Below are 26,957 nucleotides of genomic sequence, written 5' to 3'. Positions count from 1 at the left end.
TTGTGTCTCTCGAGGTGAGTTGAATGTTTATTATAATAATTCATTATAATCCACACAGTGCATTTATTAACACACGCACACACGCACACACACACACGTGCACATGGCATGCGTGTGTGTGTGTGTGTGTGTTTGTGTGTGTGTGTGTGTGTGTGTGTGTGTGTGTGTGTGTGTGTGTGTGGGTGGGTGTGTGCGTGGCGTGTTGTGACTAAATGACTGTATTGTTGTCATTGTGTGTGTGTGTGTGTGTGTGTGTGTGTGTGTGTGTGTGTGTGTGTGTGTGTGTGTGTGTGTGTGTGTGTGTGTGTGTGTGTGTGTGTGTGTGTGTGTGTGTGTGTTGTGTATCAAAGCATCTCAGTCCGTTACATTCTAACGGTTAGAATGAAGCCGCATCACGTGACTGGAATATTATTATAGACATAATAATATAAAATCACTTCTGTGTTATTTATACATTATGTAAATAATATGTAAATATTATGTAAATATGATGTATATATTACAGCTGAATACCATGTTGTTGCACTATAATAATGTCAGTTTATTTGTATTTATAATTAAAGGTAAATTAAAAACACAGATTGAATAAATCTGAGCTCAACTATTTAATATGACAGGCTGGTGGAATAAGTATTGAAATGTTTTTACTTGAGTAAAAGTATCAATACCACAATGTAGAAATGCACTGTTACAACTGAAAGTCTGGTGTTCAAAATTTACTTGAGTAAAAGTACTAAAATATTGGTATCAAAATGTACTTAAAGTACCAAAAGTAAAAGTACTAATTTTGCAGAATGTCCCATTTCATGCCAAGTTTGTCATGTATAAAAATCTTTTGAAAATAGCAGATCTACAAGCTCACGATATGTTGCTTTGCGACACGTTGTGAGCTTGTAGATCTGCTATTTTCAAATAGCCAAAGTATGCATAGGCCTGAAGTGGTTAATGTCTTTTCTGTAATAAAAATCTAATGAATTTTTGAAATAATTGCAGTGGAGTAAAAAGTATTTTTAAATTGGAAATACTCCAGTAAAGTAAAATACCTCAAAAGTGTACTTAAATACAGTACTTGACTACATGTACTTAGTTACTTTACACCACTGACTGTGACTCAGACAGTTTGTTCATTATAACTACAAATATGTATCATAAAAATATGTATGTTAGAATCTAGTTATGAAATATTTCCATGAGAAATCGTCTATTTCACTTTTATGTTGAAATATAGAAAATAATTTCCAAAATATTTAGAATAAAGCCTGTTCTTTGTTTTAGTCATAAGCAAACGAGCTCATTTTGGACTCAAAATCTAAGTCAGGGGTCTTCAACAGGGGGTCCGGGACCCCTAGGGGGTCCTCAGAGTTACTACAGGGGGTCCACCAAATCTTTGTGTGATATGATTTTTTTTTTACATTAACCACTTGAACCCTAGCATCCCTTTTCTGAGGAGAACTTTAGCCAAAAATAGCAGATCTACAAGCTCACAACGCCTCGCGCTGCGAGGCGTTGTGAGCTTGTAGATCGGCTATTTTTGGCAAAGAGGTATAGGTGTAGAGGGAGAAAAGAGCAGACCAAGTAAAAAAAAAGGTTTAATCTGAAACACAATTTTATATAATATAGAGGTGGTCCCTGCTTCATCTCTCTCTCAGCTAGGGGGTCCTTGGCCTGAAAACATTGAAGACCCCTGATCTAAGTAATTGTAACATCATTTTTTAAGAAATCCTAGTTGCAGAAATATGTTTAATTGGAATCAATCTAAAATGGCCACCATTGTCAAAAAGCCATTATAATATGTACATTTCACATCAAAGTAATTGTAACAGAATGTTTTTCACCATAAATCATTTCTATGAGGAGTCCAGAACAACATACTAAAAGTCCTAAGAAATACTAGTTGGGGAAATATGTTTAATGGATATTATTATTATTATTACAAATATGGAGAGACAGGGAGACTCCTGTCTGAACAAAACACTCTATATTAATGATTACTATCACAATATAGAGATATCTTAAATATATATGTGTGTATGGATCACTTACAGCTCCTGTAAGTGTTCCAAATGCATTTTGTTTTGCACGCACGCGCGTGAACACACACACACACACACACACACACACACACACACACACACACACACACACACACACACACACACACACACACACACACATACATAATGTTTTAATGTAAAGCTCTCCTCTCACAGAGGAAGCTCTCAGAGGCTCATTAGTGCTGACTCACTCATGTCAACATCAACGCTGATGATTGATTGGTTGATGGGTCTGAGCTGTCAGCGTATTGATGCCAGGAAGCAGAGTCACGTGATCAGAGCTATAGAGACCATATAAGGTCATTGTTGGTGGCTGTCTTGTGTCTCCATAGTTCACATGTAACTACTCAGAGGTACAAATGGAACCAAATGGACCTTTATGAGAGGGTAGTGGTCCTCTAACATGTTCATGTCACTAGGTCAGTGGGTCTTAACCTAGACCCACCAAATAATCTTCTGCACATGCTCAGCAGGGTCCTCTCTCTGGAAGGATAGAATAATCATTTCATCTCAGCAGAAGTTTTTCAACAAAAACAGCACATTTTGATGCTGTCTAAAGTCAGGGACGTGCACAGATAGATTCTAGGTGGTGCTAGAGCACCTGCCATTTGCCCTCTTGACCAGAAGTGCCCAAAAAGTTGTTGTTTTTTCAGTTTACAGCAGGGGGTGGGTCCACCAAATCTTTATGTGATATGATTTTTCTTTTTACCATACCCACTCGAAACCTAGCATCCCTTTTCTGAGGAGAACTTTAGCCAAAAATAGCAGATCTACAAGCTCACAACGCCTCGCAGCGCGAGGCATTGTGGGCTTGTAGATCTGCTATTTTTGGCAAAGAGGTATAGGTGTAGATGGAAAAAAGAGCAGACCAAGTAAACAAAAAAAAGTATAATTTACTTGAGTACCTGCCCCTCAAAATGTCTGTGCACGCCACTGTTACAGTACTTTAGTACAGTACTTTACTTCTGCTGTCTAAAGTTAAGATATCAGCTGATTTAAACGTATAATGAATTGTATCTCTATGTTATTGCTCTCATATTAACGTCAGCAGCCTGTTTAAATCTAGGTGTTTCTAGCTAGAATATGGGATTTCTTCATGGTTGCCCGATCAGGGGCACAGTGACCGGGGTCAATTGTAACGATTTGTTTCAATGCAAGCTTTGTTGTTTTACAATTGCCCCGTCACAGGGGGCAATTGTTGACTTATTGCATTAAATCAAAAGATGACTATAGTATATTTCAAGTATTCTGTGAATTATGAAGGAAAATGGTGTGTGTGTGTGTGTGTGTGTGTGTGTGTGTGTGTGTGTGTGTGTGTGTGTGTGTGTGTGTGTGTGTGTGTGTGTGTGTGTGTGTGTGTGTGTGTGTGTGTGTGTGTGTGTGTGTGTGTGTACACAGTGGGCTGAATATGAACAGCTGCATATCTGTGTGGGTTTGTCTGAACAAACACTCATTCATTCATGTTCAGTGAAACACTGTCAACATGTTTTACTTAAGTAAAAGTACCACAATGTAGAAATACTCTGTTACAAGTAAAAGTTTTGTATTCAACATTTACTTGAGTAATAGTACAAAAGTATTGGCATCAAAATATACTTATAGTACCACTAGTAAAAGTACTCATTATGCAGAATGTCCCGTTTCACACATTTTCAAAAAATATTGAAATCTTTTGAAAATAGCAGATCTACAAGCTCATAACGCGTCGCGACACGTTATGAGTTTGTAGATCGGCTATTTTCAAATAGCTGAAGTATATAAAGTGCTGATGTGGTTAATGTATGTTTGTAATAATAATCAAAATCTACAAAGTAACTAGTATTAATAAAATGTTCAAATAATTGTAGTGGAGTAAAAGTACAATATTTGTCTCTGAGATGTATAGTGGAGTAGAAGTAAAAGTACTGGAAACTAGAAATACTCCAGCAAAGTAAAAACAAATACCTCAAAATTGTAGTTAAGTACAGTACTTGAGTAAATGTACTTACTTTCCAATGTTTATAACATTCATATCTTTGTGGGCGTGTCTAAACAGTCAAATGATGTATTTATTATTTATTGTGGTTCTGTTCTCAGACATTTTCATGTCAAGGACCCCCAAATAATGATGTTTTATCAGCGGACCCCCTTCTGAAAACATTGTGTGATGGCAGGGTCCACAGCTCATTAGCATATTCATGAGGGGTTGTTTCTTTGGCAGAAATAATAGATCATACTTTTACTACAATTATTTCAAAACTTTAGTTACTTTGTAGATTTTGATTATTGTTACAAAACATACATTAACCACTTCAGCCCTATATACATTTAGGCCATTTGAAAATAGAAGATCTATAAGCTCACAATGCGTTGCATTGTGAGCTTGTAGATCTGCTATTTTCAAAAGATTTTTATACATTTGAAAACATGAAATGAGACATTCTGCATGATGAGTACTTTCTACTTTTGGTACTTTAAGTATATTTTGATACCAATAAGTACATTTTTAATTCCAGACTTTAACTCATAACGTGTTATGATTTGTATGTTACATAAATGAATTAAAACTGACCTTGAAATACAATCTATATGTAATCTATAATCTATACAAATGTTTTTCTATTTAAAGGTTCCTTCCATCTCACTGTACAGACACCAGGTAATGTATGATTTATGTCTCCTTTATTAGTATCATGAATTAACATTAATTAATAATAATAATGATACCTGGGATTTATATAGCGCTTTATTCTGAGTACTCAAAGTGGCTTTACAAGGCTAAACTAAGTGGAACACAATCAAAACAAAACAACTTTAATGAGAAAATACAGAGAATAAAAAGTAAAAAAGGCTACAGAAGGCCAGGGAATAAAACACAAGTAGAGACCAGGGTGGTAGGGGATCAGTTAGGTGGGGAAAGCGGTTCTGAAGAGGTGGGTTTTGAGGGAGGTTTTGAACACGGCAAGGGGTGGGGGCGGTTTTGATGTGAGGTGGGAGTGGGTTCCAGAGGGTGGGTGGGTGTACGGAGAATGCCCTGGTATCACCCCAGGTGTGCTTTGTTTTTTTGGTGGGGAGTTTGAGGAGGTTGGCATCGCTGGATCTGAGGGAACGGGTGGGAACGTGGTTGTGAAGGAGCAGGGACGTGCACAGATAGACTCTAGGTGGTGCTAGAGCACCTGCCCTTTGCCCTCTTGACCAGAAGTGCCCTTTTGAAAAAAAGAAAAAAGGTTTACAGCAGGGGTCTTCAACAGGGGGTCCGGGACCCCTAGGGGGTCCTCAGAGTTACTACAGGGGGTCCGCCAAATCTTTATGTGATATGACTTTTCTTTATTACCATAACCACTCGAAACCTAGCATCCCTTTTCTGAGGAGAACTTTAGCCAAAAATAGCAGATCTACAAGCCCACAACGCCTCGCAGCGCGAGGCGTTGTGGGCTTGGCAAAGAGGTATAGGTGTAGAGGGAAAAGAGAGCAGACCAAGTAAACAAAAAAAAGTATAATTTACTTGAGCACCTGCCCCTCAAAATGTCTGTGCACGCCACTGGTTGTGAAGGAGGTCAGAGATGTATTGGAGGGCCTGGTGGTTGAGGGCTTTGTAGGTGGTGATGAGGATTTTGAAGTTGATTCTGTGTTTGACCATTATATAATTATTATATAATGTAGGATGATGTAATATATGTTTGATCATTTCATACATTCAAAATGTATAAAATAATTGAGGAAATAGCTGACCGTCGCATTGTGACGAGTTGTGAGCTTGTAGATCTGATATTTTTTTAGAAAAAAAAAACGTTTGAAAATATATGAACATTTTTCAACAACAACCATTTATATAATGAATTGTGATTATCTCAAATAATGGCGATTTGTGGATTTGCTATTTTCATTTTTTGGGGGGGAAACCATACCAATAATGAGATGCTCAATTGATTGCCTATTGATTATTTTATTAAATGATCAATCATTGATTCTTTATTGTAATCCATTAAATTGCCTAGTTTAACTCTCTCTCTCATCTCTCTGTTTGGTCCAATCAGGATGTTTGGGGGCGTGTCAGCGCGTATCCATAAAGACAGGGAGCGGGCGGAGGGGATTGGCTCACACGAGCGGGCGGTTCCCTTCCTGTCCAATCAGGACTTCCAGACGCTCAGGGACGCGTGTCTGGAGGAGGGGCGTCTGTTCGAAGACCCCGCCTTCCCGGCTGAGCCCGCCTCCCTGGGCTTCAAAGAGCTCCGCCCCCATTCTGCCAAGACCAGCGGAGTGGAATGGAAACGACCGACCGTAAGAAAATACTTCAGAATACTACAGATCATTGGTTCTCAAACTGGGGTCAGGGGTACTTGAGGGGGTTCCAGGGGGTACCCAGCAAAATGTGTAAATATAGCATCAGAATAATTATGACCTTTTATACTTTGGCTATTCAAAATAGCAGATATACAAGCTCATAGCGCGGCAGAGACAGAGAGACAGAGAGACAGACAGACAGAGAGACAGACAGACAGACAGACAGACAGACAGACAGACAGACAGACAGACAGACAGACAGACAGACAGAGAGACAGACAGAGAGAAAGAGAGACAGACAGAGAGACAGAGAGACAGACAGACAGACAGACAGACAGACAGACAGACAGACAGACAGACAGACTGGTTTGTTTGTGAAATGTGATGAAGTGAATTAAATGAGTTTCCTGTTTTCAGACAGTGCAGACAGGAAGTGATTTAGATTAATTTCCTGTCTGCACAAAGATCATAGTGTGGGATCACATCTCTGTCAACACTGTGTGTGTGTGTGTGTGTGTGTGTGTGTGTGTGTGTGTGTGTGTGTGTGTGTGTGTGTGTGTGTGTGTGTGTGTGTGTGTGTGTGTGTGTGTGTGTGTGTGTGTGTGTGTGTGGTGCTGACCGAGCATTCTATCTGCCAACCTGCCTCACAGATGTCTCTGTGTCTCTATGGTAACGGTCTGGTTGTTATGGTAACCGTCCGGTCAGCACTTTCACCTTTAAAAGTTGTTCTCAAACGTTGTGATGTCAAGGACCCCCTAATTACCATGTAACGGTCTGTGGACCCCCATCTGAAAAGACTGTGTGTTTAACAACACTGATCCTGTATGGAGGATTAAATAAGATTTGTGTTAAAATGTTTCAAAAATATTATATTTATTTATTTATTTATTTATTTATATATATATTTATTTATGTGTTGCCACGCCCCCACACAGAGTTTCTGTTTTGTGATTGGCTGTTTTGTTTCCTATAGGAGTTGACTGACAGCCCTCAGTTCATTGTGGGAGGAGCCACCAGGACGGACGTCTGCCAGGGAGCGCTGGGTGAGTGAGACAGGCAGACAGACAGACAGACAGGCAGACAGACCAGGGGCGGACGCACTGTAGGCACAGTAAGGCCTGTGTAGCCTGGTAAACCCTCCCTCCGGAAATCTCATTTCAATTCGATTTCAGAAAGGAGTCTGGTCTGAAACGCCTTTCTCCAATAATCGCTCTGCTCGCCGAGCCGACGAGCCTATCAGCGTCGTCGCTCATTGTTCTGTGATTGACAGCGACAGTTGGCCAATCAGGTGGCGAGTTCGAGTGAGCCCGAATGAACCCGAGTGCAGCCTGAGAGCCGCCGAAAAAAGACGAACGGCAGCCATTGTTGTTTGTGCGAGTGCCTTCACTTCTTACTTTCAGTTTTATAACGCTTTCAAACTTCTTTTTTGAGGCACGGAATTTACTTATAAGATATCGTTTGGATAGAATTTAGTTGTTTAACTTCATATATGTGGTCAATTAATCATGACAGAGCCTATTTAAAAATATAAATTTAGAGAACCGGCAGGGGCGGGGAGTGACACGCATGTATCTCAATAAGGCAACCTATTTTCGGCATGGCCGTCCCAAAAGTCCCGTTGCGTCACATAGTCTGGAGCTCGTCAAATTGAACTGCTCATTGGCTGAAGGGGAAAAACGATCATTGGTTGAAGGGGTTGTCAGTCAACGGTATTACTCCCGCCCAACTCCAGCCCACAGCGATTATTGCAGAAAGGCGTTTCAGACCAGACTCCTTTCTGAAATCGAATTGAAATGAGATTTCCGGAGGGAGGGTTTACCAGGCTAAGGCCTGTGCCTTCCCTCCGCCAGACAGCTTTTTGTGTATTTACTATGAATATCGCCCCCTATACTTAAGGCCGACAAACAGCTTATACACATCCACTACTCTCACTCTACGTCCTGCGAGGATGTTGAGTCTTTTGAGCCAATGTGTATTCTCAGAATCCCATTTCACACTCGAGTGTGAAATGTGTCTGTCTGTGTCCCTCATTCACATTACCTGTTTTCTACGTCATGACATAAGCACACAATATAAACACCACACACACACACACACACACACACACACACACACACACACACACACACACACACACACACACACACACACACACACACAATGTCCTGGCCTCGTTCTCTTGATTCATTTTTGATTCTTGAGACAGCAGAGAGGCAGCAATGGCACCCACCGGCGTAAGAAAAAAAAGTTTGTCCAGAGCAAGCTCATAGACGCGAGGACGCCTAAACAAACGGCAGCCACCGCGACCGCCTAAACCGTATTCAGGACAAGCTGCTTGAGGAGCAGCATCAGTCCTGCTTGGTAAAATAAAGGCTGAACTCAGTGGACAATATTTTACAATAGGCCTACTCGCGGATGAGTATAAAGATCTTTCTAAACGGGAACTAGTTGCAGTTTGTATTCGATTCATGGATGGAGGACTCATCAAAGAGCGGGCAGTGGAATTTATTGACACCGCGGATTTGACTGCACGGGGCATCACAAAAAAAGATTTCGTAAATTATCGAACCCCCTCGAGTTGGATCAAAAACTCTGTGTTGGGCTTTGCTGCTGCATGGAGCATCTGTCATGTTGGGGCACAAGGGAGGTGTGCAAGCGCTCCTAAAAGAAACCTTTCCGATGGCAGTTTATGTACACTGCAATTCTCACTGGCTAAATGTAGTGCTTTGCACTCTGTAGCCAAAGCATCCCTGGATATTAGCAATACATTGCCAGCTTTGTTTTTGTGTTTTTTCCCCTTTTCTCTCTCATGTACATTATATCTGACTGCATGGCTCAGTGATATGCTTGTGGTTCAAGAAAGTACAAAATAAACGTCTTTGAGTCGTTGTCATGGTTAATCATTTACCAATCATCTACCAACTATTGTAGTAGGCTATGTCTAAGCTAAAACATACATATGTAGGTTGCATACATATTTCGGTAATTTCTGGATATTTGAAGAGGTTATTCAACTCTCTCCAGCTGTCTATCTGCGACGAGGGCTGGGGGCCGGGCCTTACTCATAAAGACATCCTGCGTCCGACACTCTTTCCGTGGAAGGACAAAACTGTATGGCATCTGCTGAACGCATGAAAGAAGCAGAGACCTGATGACTTTGATCCAATAGCTGATGCATTTTCATGAAGGGGGATCCATCTGAGGTCCTTCGACAGCTTTTTCAAGCCAAGTCTTAGTGTCTGGGTAGCTCAGTCGGTAGAGCTTTCACCTTCGGATCACATGGTCATGGGTTCGATCAGGATCAGTGTATGAGTAGGTACGGTGAGTGTGGCGCTCCACCTCAGCAATACCAGGGGGTCTATAAGACCCCTGCGTTCTCAGCTGATACTGACAATAAGTCTCAGACTTACTTAATATGAACAAGTCCAACTGCTATGACAACAACGTCAGTATCTGAGCTGCGAATCATGATGTGTTAGATTCTATCCTCTGAGCTCTGCCTCAGATACTGACATTGTTGACATAACAGTTTCACTTGTTCAAAGACTTGGCTTGAATTAGCTGAGGATTGCCTTTGGAAGGAGGGAAGGATCTCAGATGGATCCCGTTCATGAAATTGCATCGCTATTGAATCAAAGTCATCAGGTCTTTGCTTCTTTCATGCATTCAGGGGATGCCACACAGTTTCGTCCTTCCATGGAAAGGGAAAAAGGTCAGCATGGCAGACAACTTCTCCAAATTAGGTTCAACACATGTTGCAATAAATGATAAAAAAATATGCAAGTCATTGAGGAGTTCATAGTACTCATGTACGATAGAACTTCATAGAAGTAGTTCCTACAAGGAAGTGAATGCAAGTGAAGTGCATTCCAAGCAGGACATATATGGGGCCAGTCACTCTTGTGCAGTCCTGTTTGCCAAATTATGCCAGAAGCTGACACGATGTGGATGTAAAAAAGCATGTTCTGGACACTGCAAATGCTTTAAGTTTGGACTTATCTGCACACCCCTCTGTGGTTGCAGTTGCTAGTACACTGGCCTGTCACTTGCCCAGCCACCATTGTAAATGAAAATGTGTTTATAAGGACTTGATAACAAAACAAAAAGTAAGCACTAAGCTTTACCAAGCTAATAAATCTCTTTCAAATGTTCCATAAATGGATTCTGTGTATGGTAATGTGGTAAAATGCAATAATCTGTGAGACTATTTGCCCTTGTTTAAGGAGAATGAAAGAGTTCAGGCATGGCTTCTACTTGGTTACTTTATTCTAAGGAGAAAGAGTGAACATCACATGGCAGCTTCAGCAGGCAAGAGAGACAGAGTTCAACACAGAGTAGATATTTATACCCAGTGTGTGTGTACATGTGTGTGCACATGCATGCTGTTTTCTATAGGCTTGTGCACAAGGTGTATGTGTTCTGATCCAGATACCTAAGTGTGTGTGTGTGTGTGTGTGTGTGTGTGTGTGTGTGTGTGTGTGTGTGTGTGTGTGTGTGTGTGTGTGTGTGTGTGTGTGTGTGTGTGTGTGTGTGTGTGTGTGTGTGACCTGTGTGTGTGTGTGTGTGTTTGTGTGTGGGCATGTATGGATGTACTTCAGTGTGCACGAGGTGTGTGTGTTACAAGTGCTGAGACTATGTGTGTAAATGTGTATGTGCTAAACTAAGACTTTGGTGTGTGTGTAAGTCCATGAGGTGAGTCAGTTAAATCAATTGTGATCAGCTAAGGTCAGATGACCCCTGGATACTGGACATCTGGACCTCCTAAAATAATGGGCCTTTATCTCCTAATGCATGGGTTTAGGGTTTCTGTAATTAATCCGGTATATCTCCCAGACCAGCGGGTACCAGTTTAAGGACTGTATTTATCAGGCCTTCAATAGTGGTATCCATAGTTATATTGTAATGTGAGTGCATTGCAATATAGGTACTGGTATATTAACGTATAATTATATATACTATTATGTATGGATACATGTATGTAAGTACAAGGACTACGTGCTGTTTAAATGACTGTTCCTCATTAACCATCAGAGATTTTCTGTGTGTGAAATCCTGCGGGGGATGAGTGTCTCTAGGTCTTGTATCACCAAGTGCACTATGGTATCAATGTTCCGCCTTACTACCCTGAGACATCCACACTGTAGAGTGTGTTGAGTTAGTTGGTCGGCTTTAGGCCGAGAAGTAGACTCATCAGTTTGTTTTGGACTTCTCTTTTCACTGGGACCTGCTGAGAGTGTACATATAGAACCAAATGGACCCTTACAGGTCTGTAACTCTGAGAGTGTACAAATAGAACCAAATGGACCCTTACAGGTCTGTAACTCTGAGAGTGTACAAATGGAACCAAATGGACCCTTACAGGTCTGTGACTCTGAGAGTGTACAAATGGAACCAAATGGACCCTTACAGGTCTGTAACTATAAGAGTACTAATAGAACCAAATGGACCCTTACAGGTCTGTAACTCTGGGTCCATTAAATGAATGAACAGAGTGTTGTACAGTAAACATTTATGAAAGAAGCTGTTTATGAGTTTCTGCAGTCCGTCCTCTGTGTGTACTTTGTGTGTACTTTGTGTGTACTTTGTGTGTACTTTGTGTACCCAACGCCCAGCCCACCAACAAGCTTGAAGTTCAGCCAAATACTTTAGACTCCTTATGTAATTACCTTCTGTCTGTCTGTCTGTCTGTCTGTCTGTCTGTCTGTCTGTCTGTCTCTCTAATACCATGGCACCCTCTAGTGGTGTGTGTTGTAAACACATGTGCTAGTCTGTGCTGAATCTATAAAAATAAACTCAAGTAGAGATTACATCTAACTATGTAATTTAAGTAAATGTACTGCAACTGACTCAGTGAAGTAGGAGGAGCTTCGTGTTTAAACAGAGTTTTAATGTGGAAACTTACTGACTGTTATGGGTGTGGTTCAGAGAGAGAGAGAGAGAGAGAGAGAGAGAGAGAGAGAGAGAGAGAGAGAGAGAGAGAGAGAGAGAGAGAGAGAGAGAGAGAGAGAGAGAGAGAGAGAGAGAGAGAGAGAGAGAGAGAGAGAGAGAGAGAGAGAGAGAGAGAGAGAGAGAGAGAGAGAGAGAGAGAGAGAGAGAGAGAGAGAGAGAGAGAGAGGTTGGCTGTGCTCCCAAACTCGTGTGTGTGTGTGTGTAAAGGGGGAGGAGTTTAGTGGATAGTGGAACTGTATAAAAATGATTTTTTGATTTCACAACACTTTACAAACTGTCTGTCTGTCTGTCTGTCTGTCTGTCTGTCTGTCTGTCTGTCTGTCTGTCTGTCATTTTAGGCTCAAGGCCATCTGGTCTTTGGTGTTGTCAGTTTTTGAGGGCAAAAAAAAAAAAAAATCCACGGAAATAATGAATTTAATTTAAAGGTTAAGCATGATTACATCACACACATTAAAATAAGACCAAAAAGTATTCCATTAAATCATTGCAAACCAAAGTTACACGCATACAGTCCTATTTAAAATACAGTTTCATGTTTGGAGCTTTTAGTGTAAATAAACAATTGTCCACTGTGACTTTATCTGTACTAACATATAGTTCTATGAAAAGAAACTTAAAGAAAGACTATTGTCTACTATTTCTCATCCTGAGTCTATTTAGAAAATGTTCCATTTACATTAGCCATTGCTTAAGTCTGGTGACCTTTGGCTTTTCACAGTCAGGGAAAAATACTGCAACTCAACTTTATATTATCTTATCTATGTTTCTTACAAGCTTGCTTTTTGGCTTCCAGCAACTGTTTGACCTGTCTTGGAGAATCAGTAAAAAAAGAGGAACACGTGATTAGTGCTATTTACATTAATGACTACCCTCTGTTCTTTATCAAAGTATTTCAGTCAGCCTTTGAAGCCTCATCAGGTGATGTACTCATCACACATCTATCTCTATGTAAATGTGAGGACTGATTAGTCCAGGGGTCTGCAACCTTTAAGGTCACAAAATCTCTCTAGAGCCGCAAAACCGAGTTTAGCCCGCTAATGCTGGTGCCACGCCAATAAATGTGTTGCAGGCTTTGACGCAAATTTGACAGAAATGTTGAAACTTATTATTTATTCTACACCACTTTACAGTATTGGAGCACGTAAGAATCTATGTCTCATATTACATCAACGATAAATACAATTTTAAATCTAAAAAAAAGAAAAAACATTGTTCATTTTCATATGTTTTCTAAAACTACAGGGAGCCACAAGGCAAGGGCTAAAGAGCCACGTGTGGCTCCAGAGCCACAGGTTGCAGACCCCTGGATTAGTCCTTTGTTAGGCAACCTCTGTCCTCTTTGCTGGCACAGTAGATTTTGAGTGAGTCATCAATTTCTTTAATCTAGTTCCTTATTATTACACTAATGTGTCATAGCAAAATAACCTATATTTAATAACTACTTTTAGTCCTGAATGTAACGTGTGCTGTGTCTCTGTTAACTCAGTCCATCATGACAGCACCAACAGAACAGCCCTCCCCATGAAGACGGGGGAATTGTTGTCTCATTCCTAAGACAATAATATGATGATCAGAGGTTCCAGTATAGGGTTAGAAAGAGTGTCAGGACTAGTCAACGAGCACACGAGCAGACCGGACAAACACACACACCTCTCCCTTTTGGAAAACATGTTATCATTATTTACATTTTGAACTGGCTATTATTACAGTATTTTAACGTTTACAATGTTTTTGAACAAGCCATTAAAAAAGGAAACATATATATATAAATACATTTAATGGAAAATGTGTGTGTGTGTGTGTGTGTGTGTGTGTGTGTGTGTGTGTGTGTGTGTGTGTGTGTGTGTGTGTGTGTGTGTGTGTGTGTGTGTGTGTGTGTGTGTGTGTGTGTGTGTGTGTGTGTGTGTGTGTGTGTGTGTGTGTGTGTGTGTGTGTGTGTGTGTGTGTGTAACAGGTGACTGCTGGTTGCTAGCGGCCATAGCATCGTTGACGCTCAACGACACGTTGCTACACAGAGTGGTTCCTCACGGTCAGGACTTCAGCCAGCAGTACGCCGGAATATTCCACTTCCAGGTCTTTTAAGTCTTCTTCTACATACTATTATATACAACTAGATATGAACTAGTAATATGTGTGTAATATGAGAGTGGGTGGATGTAGTATAATATTTAAAGACGGGGTGCCGTGATTTTCAGTGATCCCCCCCCCCCCCCTAAAACATAATCATCAGGTATTATGGTTATACTAGGAGGAAGATTGTTTTCAAAAAAGTGTACAGAAAGTGTTAAAATTATGTTTTTATGTGGACACAGTTCATTAAGCATCCCTGGTTCTCACCTTAGCCCCTCCTCCTCCTCATGCCCACACCTGTTGTGTTATGATAATGAGGGGGAGGGTATGTTTTTACTAGGTCACTAAAGTGCTGTTTTTCTATTGGCACGTTTGACCCTCAAGGTTTCAGCCTCCAGGAAGAAACTCTAAATAGACATAAAACACCAAAAAAACACCAGAAAAAAAACAGGAAAAGTGCAAAACCATGGCACCACCTCTTTAATAACTATAATATTAATATGTATTATAGTTCTGGCAGTATGGAGAGTGGGTGGACGTGGTCATAGATGACAGACTTCCTGTCAAAGACGAAGAGTTGATGTTCGTTCATTCAGCCGAAGGCAACGAGTTCTGGAGCGCTCTGTTGGAGAAAGCATACGCCAAGTAAGATACCTGTCTGTCTGTCTGTCTGTCTGTCTGTCTGTCTGTCTGTCTGTCTGTCTGTCTGTCACATTAACCACTTCAGCCCTATATACATTTCGGCCATTTGAAAACAGCAGATCTACAAGCTCACAATGCGTTACATTGTGAGCTTGTAGATCTGCTGTTTTCAAATGATGTTTATACATTTGAAAACTTGTGAAATGGGACATTCTGCATAATGGATACTTTCTACTTTTGGTATTTAAGTACATTTTGACACCAATACTTCTGTACTTTTACTCAAGTAGATTTTTTGTTCCGGACATTTACTTGTAACAGAGTATTTCTACATTGCAGTATTGATACTTGAGTACTTCTTATGAGGCTCAGTCAGGATGTATTGTTATATTTCAGGTTAAATGGCTCTTATGAGGCTCAGTCAGGATGTAGTGTGTTATATTTCAGGTTAAATGGCTCTTATGAGGCTCAGTCAGGATGTAGTGTGTTATATTTCAGGTTAAATGGCTCTTATGAGGCTCAGTCAGGATGTATTGTTATATTTCAGGTTAAATGGCTCTTATGAGGCTCAGTCAGGATGTATTGTTATATTTCAGGTTAAATGGCTCTTATGAGGCTCAGTCAGGATGTATTGTTATATTTCAGGTTAAATGGTTCTTATGAGGTTCAGTCAGGATGTATTGTTATATTTCAGGTTAAATGGTTCTTATGAGGCTCAGTCAGGATGTAGTGTGTTATATTTCAGGTTAAATGGTTCTTATGAGGCTCAGTCAGGATGTAGTGTGTTATATTTCAGGTTAAATGGTTCTTATGAGGCTCAGTCAGGATGTAGTGTGTTATATTTCAGGTTAAATGGTTCTTATGAGGCTCAGTCAGGATGTAGTGTGTTATATTTCAGGTTAAATGGTTCTTATGAGGTTCAGTCAGGATGTAGTGTGTTATATTTCAGGTTAAATGGCTCTTATGAGGCTCAGTCAGGATGTATTGTTATATTTCAGGTTAAATGGCTCTTATGAGGCTCAGTCAGGATGTAGTGTGTTATATTTCAGGTTAAATGGTTCTTATGAGGCTCAGTCAGGATGTAGTGTGTTATATTTCAGGTTAAATGGTTCTTATGAGGCTCAGTCAGGATGTAGTGTGTTATATTTCAGGTTAAATGGTTCTTATGAGGTTCAGTCAGGATGTAGTGTGTTATATTTCAGGTTAAATGGCTCTTATGAGGCTCAGTCAGGATGTATTGTTATATTTCAGGTTAAATGGTTCTTATGAGGCTCAGTCAGGATGTAGTGTGTTATATTTCAGGTTAAATGGTTCTTATGAGGCTCTGTCGGGCGGCTCCACCACGGAGGGCTTTGAGGACTTCACAGGAGGAGTCTCTGAGATGGTTGACCTGAAGAAAGCTCCTAAAGACCTTCACCGTATCATCAGTAAAGCTCTGGAGAGAGGCTCTCTACTGGGCTGCTCTATAGATGTAACTAATACACACACACACACACACACACACACACACACACACACACACACACACACACACACACACACACACACACACACACACAGGTTTGTTTTACTATACTCGTGAGGACATCAGCGCTTTAGGACAGCAACTTTATGAATGTCATTTAAATATATGTTTTGCCATTTTTAACCGTAAGCATGAAGCCGAAAAACAGCTGATCTATAAGCCCACAACGCGTCGCGCTGCGACGCGTTGTGGGCTTATAGATCGGCTGTTTTTCGGTGCATGACACTGGCGCGCAATTAAGTATAAAATCATGTTTAACTCTAATTCCAATCCCTAAACCTAACTTCTAAATGTCTAATCGTAACCTGAATGTTTTTCTAATTGTAAAAGTATGTCTATAAAACAACCATTTGTCTTGTGAGGACCAGGAAAAATGGTCCTCACAATGTATATTTCTTCAAATTCTACTATACTTGGTCCTCGCAAGTATAGTAATACAACACACACACACACACACACACACACACACACACACACACGCACACGCACACTCACACTCACACTCACAAACAAACAAACAAACAAACACACACACACACACATTTGAAATGTTTATTTATGTCCACATAAACAGAAGTACAAGAATGCCTTGTACAAAGGACATAAACAGTGCCAGTGCAGTCAGTCAGTCAGTCAGTCAGTCAGTCAGTCAGATAAAGTGAAAACAGTCAGTTACAAAGTGTATATAAGGCAGAACATTGTTACATACAATAATGTTGGCATACTGGTCAAACACAGCAGATAACAGTCATGGGTAAAGGAAACACATTGAGAGGCTTCCTATAATAGCTGATATTGAGCAGAACCTTGCTAATTGTTTGGCCCTCCTTTTGGAGAGGCCGGCCATTTGAAGGCCCCTCACAACCAACTTGTGCACTATAGGCTACCAAAGATTAAAAAAAAACAAAAGTTTACATCTGTAGCCTAGCTGAGAGATGGTCTGCTCTAGCTGTTGATATTTTATCACTTTGGTTAGGAAGGCTTCCTCTAAGCTGTTATCAAAAGTACAGCCGACCTCCAGAATGAACACCTCCCTATGGTTTTCATTAACAACAATGACATCAGGGTGTTAGCTGAGATGTTAGAGAACACAGAATCATCATTACACAGGTTAAACATGTTATAATGTTAGAGAACACAGAATCATCATTACACAGGTTAAACATGTTATAATGTTAGAGAACACAGAATCATCGTTACACAGGTTAAACATGTTATAATGTTAGAGAACACAGAATCATCATTACACAGGTTAAACATGTTATAATGTTAGAGAACACAGAATCATCATTACACAGGTTAAACATGTTATAATGTTAGAGAACACAGAATCATCATTACACAGGCTAAACATGTTATAATGTTAGAGAACATAGAATCATCATTACACAGGCTAAACATGTTATAATGTTAGAGAACACAGAATCATCGTTACACAGGTTAAACATGTTATAATGTTAGAGAACACAGAATCATCGTTACACAGGTTAAACATGTTATAATGTTAGAGAACACAGAATCATCATTACACAGGCTAAACATGTTATAATGTTAGAGAACACAGAATCATCATTACACAGGTTAAACATGTTATAATGTTAGAGAACACAGAATCATCATTACACAGGTTAAACATGTTATAATGTTAGAGAACACAGAATCATCATTACACAGGTTAAACATGTTATAATGTTAGAGAACACAGAATCATCATTACACAGGTTAAACATGTTATAATGTTAGAGAACACAGAATCATCATTACACAGGTTAAACATGTTATAATGTTAGAGAACACAGAATCATCATTACACAGGTTAAACATGTTATAATGTTAGAGAACACAGAATCATCATTACACAGGTTAAACATGTTATAATGTTAGAGAACACAGAATCATCATTACACAGGTTAAACATGTTATAATGTTAGAGAACACAGAATCATCATTACACAGGTTAAACATGTTATAATGTTAGAGAACACAGAATCGTCATTACACAGGCTAAACATGTTATAATGTTAGAGAACACAGAATCGTCATTACACAGGTTAAACATGTTATAATGTTAGAGAACACAGAATCGTCATTACACAGGTTAAACATGTTATAATGTTAGAGAACACAGAATCGTCATTACACAGGTTAAACATGTTATAATGTTAGAGAACACAGAATCATCATTACACAGGTTAAACATGTTATAATGTTAGAGAACACAGAATCGTCATTACACAGGTTAAACATGTTATAATGTTAGAGAACACAGAATCGTCATTACACAGGTTAAACATGTTATAATGTTAGAGAACACAGAATCGTCATTACACAGGTTAAACATGTTATAATGTTAGAGAACACAGAATCATCATTACACAGGTTAAACATGTTATAATGTTAGAGAACACAGAATCGTCATTACACAGGTTAAACATGTTATAATGTTAGAGAACACAGAATCATCATTACACAGGTTAAACATGTTATAATGTTAGAGAACACAGAATCGTCATTACACAGGTTAAACATGTTATAATGTTAGAGAACACAGAATCGTCATTACACAGGTTAAACATGTTATAATGTTAGAGAACACAGAATCGTCATTACACAGGTTAAACATGTTATAATGTTAGAGAACACAGAATCATCATTACACAGGTTAAACATGTTATAATGTTAGAGAACACAGAATCGTCATTACACAGGTTAAACATGTTATAATGTTAGAGAACACAGAATCATCATTACACAGGTTAAACATGTTATAATGTTAGAGAACACAGAATCATCGTCACACAGGTTAAACATTCTCGGCTTCACAGTAGAATGCTTATACAGCATGATGGAGGACCTGAAAATACAAGAGATATATTTTGATATCAGATCCACTATTCTGTCATGCCTACTTATGTAGAGTCTCCTGTATACGTGGCACCCGTTTCAGATGTGTAAAGTCCTCCGAGACAGCCATCGCCTCAGAGTTAGACTCCACCCACTTCAGGGTAACATCAGCCCAACAGCACAGATGGTTTAAGTCCGGCCAGTCTGACCACACACCGAAGCCGGGAGAGAGACTGTCTAGCTTTCCACTAGGTTTCCTCCTGAAGCCTAGGAAGCTAGGATCCTCCTGAAGCCTAGGAAGCTAGGATCCTATAGGAAGCTAGGATCCTATAGGAAGCTAGGACCCTATAGGAAGGTAGGATCCTATAGGAAGCTAGGATCCTATAGGAAGCTAGGATCCTATAGGAAGCTAGGATCCTATAGGAAGCTAGGACCCTATAGGAAGCTAGGATCCTATAGGAAGCTAGGATCCTATAGGAAGCTAGGATCCTGTAGGAAGCTAGGATCTGAGCATCCCAGGGGGACCTTATGTCTTTTTAGGTCCAAGAACAGAGATGAGCGTGCAAGCTCTCTCACATACTGGTCATCATCATTTGTGTGTGTGTGTGTGTGTGTGTGTGTGTGTGTGTGTGTGTGTGTGTGTGTGTGTGTGTGTGTGTGTGTGTGTGTGTGTGTGTGTGTCCAGATCAGCAGTGCGTTCGACATGGAGGCGGTGACCTTCAAGAAGCTGGTGAAAGGCCACGCCTACTCAGTCACTGGACTCAAACAGGTGAGAGTAACACACTCACACACACACACACACACACACACACACACACACACACACACACACACACACACACTATGGCGCTCGTTTAGAGCCTAAACTACAAACAAACTCCTCCACTCCGTGTACTTTCACACGTGATCGCGTGACCGCGTGGCCATGCACGCGCTCACGCGCGCGCGCATGACCGCGTCGTGTTCTCGCGTCACCCTATTAACTCAATGGGAAAGTACACGACACGATCATGCGGTCAGTGACGCGCGCGCGCACCAGATACGCGCAGGCCAGTGTTGTGACACCGTTGGGGCAGTGGGGCCAGTCTTGTGTTGCTACTTACTGACGCACACACGCACGCGTGCGTGACTGTTTCAATCCACAAGTATGGAAGTCCATAGGTCCAAAAAATAAAAAATAAATACCACAATGAAATAAATAGAATACACAATGAAATAATTAAAAAACACAATTAAATAAATAAATGTATTTTTTTTTATTGTGCAATGTTTTTTATTTCATTGTGTTTAATTATTTCATTGTTTTTTATTTATTTCATCTTAGTATCTATTTCATGGTTCTTTTTCATTTCATGCTGTCTGTACATATTTGTTTGTTTGTTTATTTTCACTTACAAAAACAAATTTAAAAACATGATACAAAGATGTGAAGGAGCTCGCCCAAAAACCCTCTAGGGGCTTAAAAAAATGGCACTCTCAGCAGACAACCATACATTAAAATTACAGTGAGAAATATACCCATCTAATACACATAGATCATTATTATTATTCATATCATATTATTATTATTATTATTATTTATTTTTATTATTATCTTGCAAGAGCACATATTCTGCTAGTCTACTGTCCCATAAGTCAGGGGTCTTCAACCTTTTCAGGCCAAGGACCCCCTAGCTGAGAGAGAGATGAAGCAGGGACCCCCTCTACATACTGTATAAAATTGTTTCCGTCTATTTCACTTAAACCCTCAATACTTCAATCCTTGGCTCTGTACTTGATCTGCTCTTTTTTCCTTCTACACTAAAGCTCTTTGCCGAAAATAGCCGATCTACAAGCTCACTGCGAGGCGTTGTGAGCTTGTAGATCTGCTATTTTCTGCTAATGGTCCCCACAGAATAGGGATTCTAAGTGGTTAATGTAAAAAATATCCTATCACTCAAAGATTTGGTGGCCCCCCTTTAGTAACTCCGAGGACCCCCTGTTGAAGACCCCTGCCATAAATAAAGGCATAAAAGTAGGACCCAACTAAACACGTAGTTCTTGAGGGTGAACAAAGCATTTCTTATTTGCCATGCTTGTTTGGAATAAAAGTACAAAAACGTATTGACATCAAAATATACTTAAAGTACCAAAAATAAAAGTATTCATTGTAGGCCTACCATGCCTATTTTTGACATCTACAGTATCATGTTAATGTCGACATTGTCTATATATCCTCACCTCATCTTTGTGTAGTTCTCACATCCACTCCATGTCCAGGTGAAAATGGAGCCAAGTTGGTTCATTACATCAATGTCAGTTATAGCCTCTAAATCAGTGGTTCTCAACATGAGGTCCGGGGACCACCAAAGGCCATTATCAATACATTGATAATTAAACATGTCAGAATAGCTTAAGTTAACACAATTAGACTACATTAGGAGAACGGTTTTCTGATTATAGTTACCAGCAATAGGCTTAGGCCGGAGATAGAATGGTCATAGATTGACAAACGCATAGTAGGCTAACAATTATTTTCTCTTAGGCAGACACAATGTAGGCTAATGAAATGGAGGTCCAGACTAACTCCTTGATATGAATTAAAATGTTGAATCATTTTATTCCCAACAACATTTTATTCCCAACATCAAATGTAAACATGCTAGCCTACTGAACATGTGTAGGCTAATGCAGTGCAATAATTAAAGTGCAATAGGCTAGTAGAAAAAGATAAAACAAAATATATTCATGGCTTAAGATTGCATCGGCTTTTGCCAACATTGTTTTGTGCAAACATTAACTGGAACGTCAACATCACTCATCACTGTAGGTATATATATATATATATAGGCCTATATATATAAAACATTCTTCTGTCTTAAACATTCTTCACGGTCGGAAAAAAGGCTGATAGATTGATTGAACATTCAAATTAAACTCACTCCAGTGTGAAGTGAGCGGTGCAGATGATGGACCCACATGACTTGACAGGATAGGGACATACAACATTAGTATTAGTATTTGATACAATGGAAAAACACTTGGAAAAGGTAACTTTGATAGCATGGACAGGAGACTACTCCTCTGGAGCAGGCTCCTGCAACGTTGGGCCTTGCACCAGTTTCAGTCCGGAGTTGATCCGACCATTACCCAAGGCTGGACCTAGGATGACACAGACACAGGGAAGAAAAAAAGACCATAGCCATTCTAACAAACACCCCTGTCAAAGCAGCATTGGAAGAGGAAAAGCGTGTCTCGATGTGACTGCCACACAGCTGTGGCAGTCACAGGCCTCAGCAGCTGCTCACAGGCCTCAGCAGTGCTGGTCTGCGCTGGTTGACCCGCGCGGTGGCAGTTTGAGGCTGCTCCATAGCTTGGACCTGAGCGATGACCACCTGAGGAGTGCAGAGTTCAACATGGGCAGTGTGGAGAGGAGTCAGAGCGTGGAAAGGAGTCAGAGGGGTGAGAGTATGGAGAGGAGTGGCGTCGTGGATACTGGTCACTGCGTGGAGAGGGGTCACACCGTGGAGTGAAATGTTTTGTTAAATTACAGTGTGAAATATTTTGTTATAATGTTGAGGATGGAAATAAACTAAAGTTGGCTAAATACCTTCAAAACAAATGAAATCAAATGTATTTGTAAAGCACATTTAAAACAACTTGCATTGCAGGCCCTACCAAAGTGCTTCACAGGTCAAAATACATTACCAAACAGTCAGTAGGCCTAGACCTAATAATAATAATAATAATAAAAAATAAACACAACAAAAAGCTCTTTTAAGCCTGGTTTTAAAAGACTTAACAGGGGGGCACACCGACAGGTTGTCAAATAACTTGACCACGTTGACTGGGTTGAAGCTGGTCACTCGGGCGAGGCTGGTGGGCTGAAGACGTCTGATGGACAGGGTCCTATTGCGCTCCAGGAAGCCGGGAAACCAGTCCTTCCACAGCCCAGACCTCTGGGAACGTACAACCAGACTCCCTGGCCAGCTGAAAGGCACGCCTACGAACCTGATGGTATCAAAAATTGAATTATTAGAAGTTGGTTCAATTTCAGTGATAGTCACAAATCAGTGTAGCCTGTATTTATTTTTTTACACATTAGCCTATTATAATAATAGCCTAATTTAGGCTAATAATAATAATAAATAGCAGCTTGAATTGATATAGTGCCTTTCAAGACGCTTTACAAAACCAACAGACAAACAACCAAACAAAACAACTAAATGCCATAAGCCTGAGTGAATAGGTGTCTTTTTAAGGCAGCCTCAAGAGTCCATGTTGGAGCATAAAATAGCCTAGGCCTACTCCTAATAGGCCAATATAGCCTATTTGTATAAGTTGCCAAAACTGGAATAAAACCAAGTAGCTTAAAACAAAGGGTGAATTAATTCACATTTTAATGAACTAGGCTATAGCCTAATATCCTAAATATTTTAACAATTATATTGGCTATGTTGTGTTATAGGCTAATTCACTTAGACCATAAAGCAGGGGTCTTCAACGTTTTCAGGCTAAGGACCCCCTAGCTTAGAGAGAGATGAAGCAGGGACCCCCTCAAATAGTGTTTCAGATAAACTTGTGCTGCTCTTTTTTCCCCTCTACAACTATGCCAAAAATAGCAGATCTAAAAGCTTGTAGATCTGCTATTTTTGGCTAAAGTTCTCCTCAGAAAAGGGATAGTAGGGTTCAAGTGGTTAAGGTAAAACAAAAAAATCATATCACAGAAACATTTGGCGGGCCCCCTGTAGTAACTCTGAGGACCCCCTAGGGGTCCCGGACCCCCTGTTGAAGACCCCTGCCATAAAGCAATGAGCCTATAACACTTGTTCAAACTGTTTATAGTTGCGCATAAGGTAGACTAAACCTATGACATAGTTTATGGACCTAACCTAATATAAAAGATAAGCATAGCCTAATGTAGGCTATTTTATTAAGTGCTGGTCATGATGCATGATAAATAAAATAGTGGAACAACACAATTAGGCTACATAGCTAGCATAGCCCTACCACTTTGGCCAAGCCTAGGATAGCCTATTCATCGGGTGGATAGATGCCTCTGGTAGTCTTTCTCACTCTTACCCGAGGCATATCCTGTAAACAACGATACCTAACTGCATTCTTGATACGTAACTGCGAGTCTTTCGTCCCTCCGGTCCATTCCGCTACGTTTAGCTGGCTAGCACACAGGCTAATGCATATTTTTCAATTCTGTCTTCACAGAGAATTAGCCAACAGATTAGCCTGACAGACAAAATCCATTAATAGTCGACACAAAATACATACAGCCGTGCAAACGGAAAACTCACACATAGGACAGTATTTACTTACAGTATGAGAAAGCACGTTTGTGGCTGTACCTCAGCCAATTCTTCGTACAATTTCACACATTTTCGTCACAGTCCTACTTCCTGTGCAACAGCCAAAACAGTCCGTGTGGCAACCGTGCCGCTGCGTCATTTGCCCCGGTGCTCCTTCTTCTTCATGGCGGATTACTACCACTAGGGTATATAGCGCCACCTACTGAACAAATTATTTCGGCTATACTATTTAATAAATAATTTCCTCCCAAAGTGATCCCGACCCATTCATATTATAGTCCATCCTATTCCCCAGATCCAGCGGCCTGAGTTGGAACGCGCCCCCCTACAGAATGCCCATTTCAAGTTCAAGTGTTTAAAAAAAAAACAGTTTTGAAAATGGCTCACTGTGTTCTATTGTAAGCTTTAAGAAGCCATTGTAATGATTGTGCCATATATATTTGTCTATTTTATTTTTTCCGTCTATTCTTTGCTCTGTATTCAATGAATTGAAGATCCCAATGGCTTATCACTGCGAGTTAGTCATATATATGGGTTGCGACATAGTTTCATTTATCTTACATCATTTCCAATGGATAACTCCATTCTTAGTCAATTTACACCATCAGGAAATTAAACCTGGAATGTACTCACTCACCAGTCAAGTGTGGGGTGGCTCAGAGTATTAAATGGACTTGAATTCATGGAGATTTGTTTTTCGTGCTTTCCTAAGCTAATTTCATAAATCGTGAATGCTGAATGGGGTGCGACCTTTATACGTACATTTAATATCCTTACGTTCTTTGTTTCCCTTCTGAGGCCATTTACACCATCGGAAATTTAAACAGGGAATGTATCAGTGTCCTTGACTCTAAACAGATTCAGTCAAAGTCTGCAGTGTAGCATTTGACCAGTAGGTGTCGCCATCCATTTAATACGCACACATTTAGTTTCAGTGCTAAATAAACATTTATTAGCTTCAGTTTAGTTTTTTTTTGGAAAGATTACAACCAACTCAAGGAACTTTGTTTGCACAATCTTCGGAACATTAAACATTTCAACATGTTAACAACCAACCCAACCTTCACTGCAGATTTACAACAAACTTTTTTTTTTAGGAATTTTGCTCATTCCATTAACATTACAACCAACCTGGCAAGCGTGCAATCTTTGCAAATCTTATACACTTTATCTGGGTCAGTGAGACCTAGACCACAGGGCCATAGGTGATGTGCAACTCTGCAAACACATAAAATACAATAAGATCACTAAAATAACTTAAAACTTGACAATTACAGTCTGAAATAAACAGTGAAAAACTGTGTTATGTGATACTTATGGTCACCTTTCTCTCCCTTGCTGTTGTTATAAGATGTGTGTGGACTATACTACTGTAGCTTGTTCTATCCATTCTCAAACTAACTGAGGTTAGTGAGTGACAATGTAAAACACTCGTTTGGATATTCTAATGAGCTCCCGGGGGCCGCAACACCGAAAATAAAATGTAATGAATTAATAAATAATATAATAATAAAAATAATAAAATAAATTCTGGTTTTCCATCAGTCGTTTGCAAATCATGTCACCGTGTGGGTCAATTAACCTTGTTGGAATGGGCGCCTTGATTCTATTTTGTGAACTAGGTAGGCTGGGCCCTCGGAAGGCCTCAGACGCACAAGATGGCAATATCACCTCAGATCTCCCCACTGGAAGTCTGAAGTACAGGAATAGGGGAATCTATCAAATAGTGCACCTCTATAGTGCAGGGGAAGTCAAAGGCAACATCTGGTGAAGACCTCAGCTACCGATGATGTTGTCCAGTAGAACCCGATAACTCGCTCATTGTCCAGCTTACTGTAGATGATCTTGGAGTAGCATGAGGTGTTGTCTCTGTTGTGAGAAGTGAACTCCAGGGGCCAGAGCAGATTGTGCTACACCTCAAATGTTCTCCTGGCCATACAGCTCGACAGCCTTCTCCTCTGCCGGGCCACAGGACCCGTACTCCATGGGTGTGAACACTGGTAGGGGACGTTTACATAACCAGAAACACTATGTTTAAGTCTAAAATTAAGTGTCTGTGCATACTGCACCTTCAAACAGCAGTCTAAAATGAACTCCAGGTGCATAATGCACCTTAAAATAGGTCAGCTGACCAGTAACAGGAGACGAGTAGCAGGAGACGAGTAGCAGGTGACGAGTAGACAACTCAGCTTTGCCCGAAACCTGGGGACTGCAGTATGCCAGATATCAGGTATTCACTGAAGTCGTCATAGTTTGAGTGAAGAGGCAAACGCAAAATCAGGCCACAAGTATTTGCCTCCGGAAAAACCC

The 26,957-nt window shown here is 40.2% G+C and overlaps 1 protein-coding gene across 1 annotated transcript in view; it reads left to right on the top strand.

Moving 5' to 3' along the window:
* Positions 1-26,957, top strand: part of LOC311035598 (calpain-1 catalytic subunit-like) — a 67,912-nt gene continuing 40,955 nt past the window's right edge. The window contains exons 1-8 of the mRNA XM_084043893.1: positions 1-14; positions 4,663-4,692; positions 6,071-6,314; positions 7,291-7,360; positions 14,221-14,339; positions 14,848-14,981; positions 16,281-16,449; positions 20,033-20,116. Coding sequence (XP_083900019.1) covers positions 6,072-6,314; positions 7,291-7,360; positions 14,221-14,339; positions 14,848-14,981; positions 16,281-16,449; positions 20,033-20,116 — 819 coding nt within the window. The 5' untranslated portion in view covers positions 1-14; positions 4,663-4,692; position 6,071. The remainder of the gene's footprint in view (positions 15-4,662; positions 4,693-6,070; positions 6,315-7,290; positions 7,361-14,220; positions 14,340-14,847; positions 14,982-16,280; positions 16,450-20,032; positions 20,117-26,957) is intronic.

This window comes from Gymnoscopelus microlampas (assembly GCF_963454915.1).
Source record: "Gymnoscopelus microlampas genome assembly, chromosome: 2".
Classification (NCBI taxonomy): domain Eukaryota; kingdom Metazoa; phylum Chordata; class Actinopteri; order Myctophiformes; family Myctophidae; genus Gymnoscopelus; species Gymnoscopelus microlampas.
Note: the sequence above shows the minus strand (reverse complement) of the source record. Positions and strands in the feature narration are given on the sequence as shown.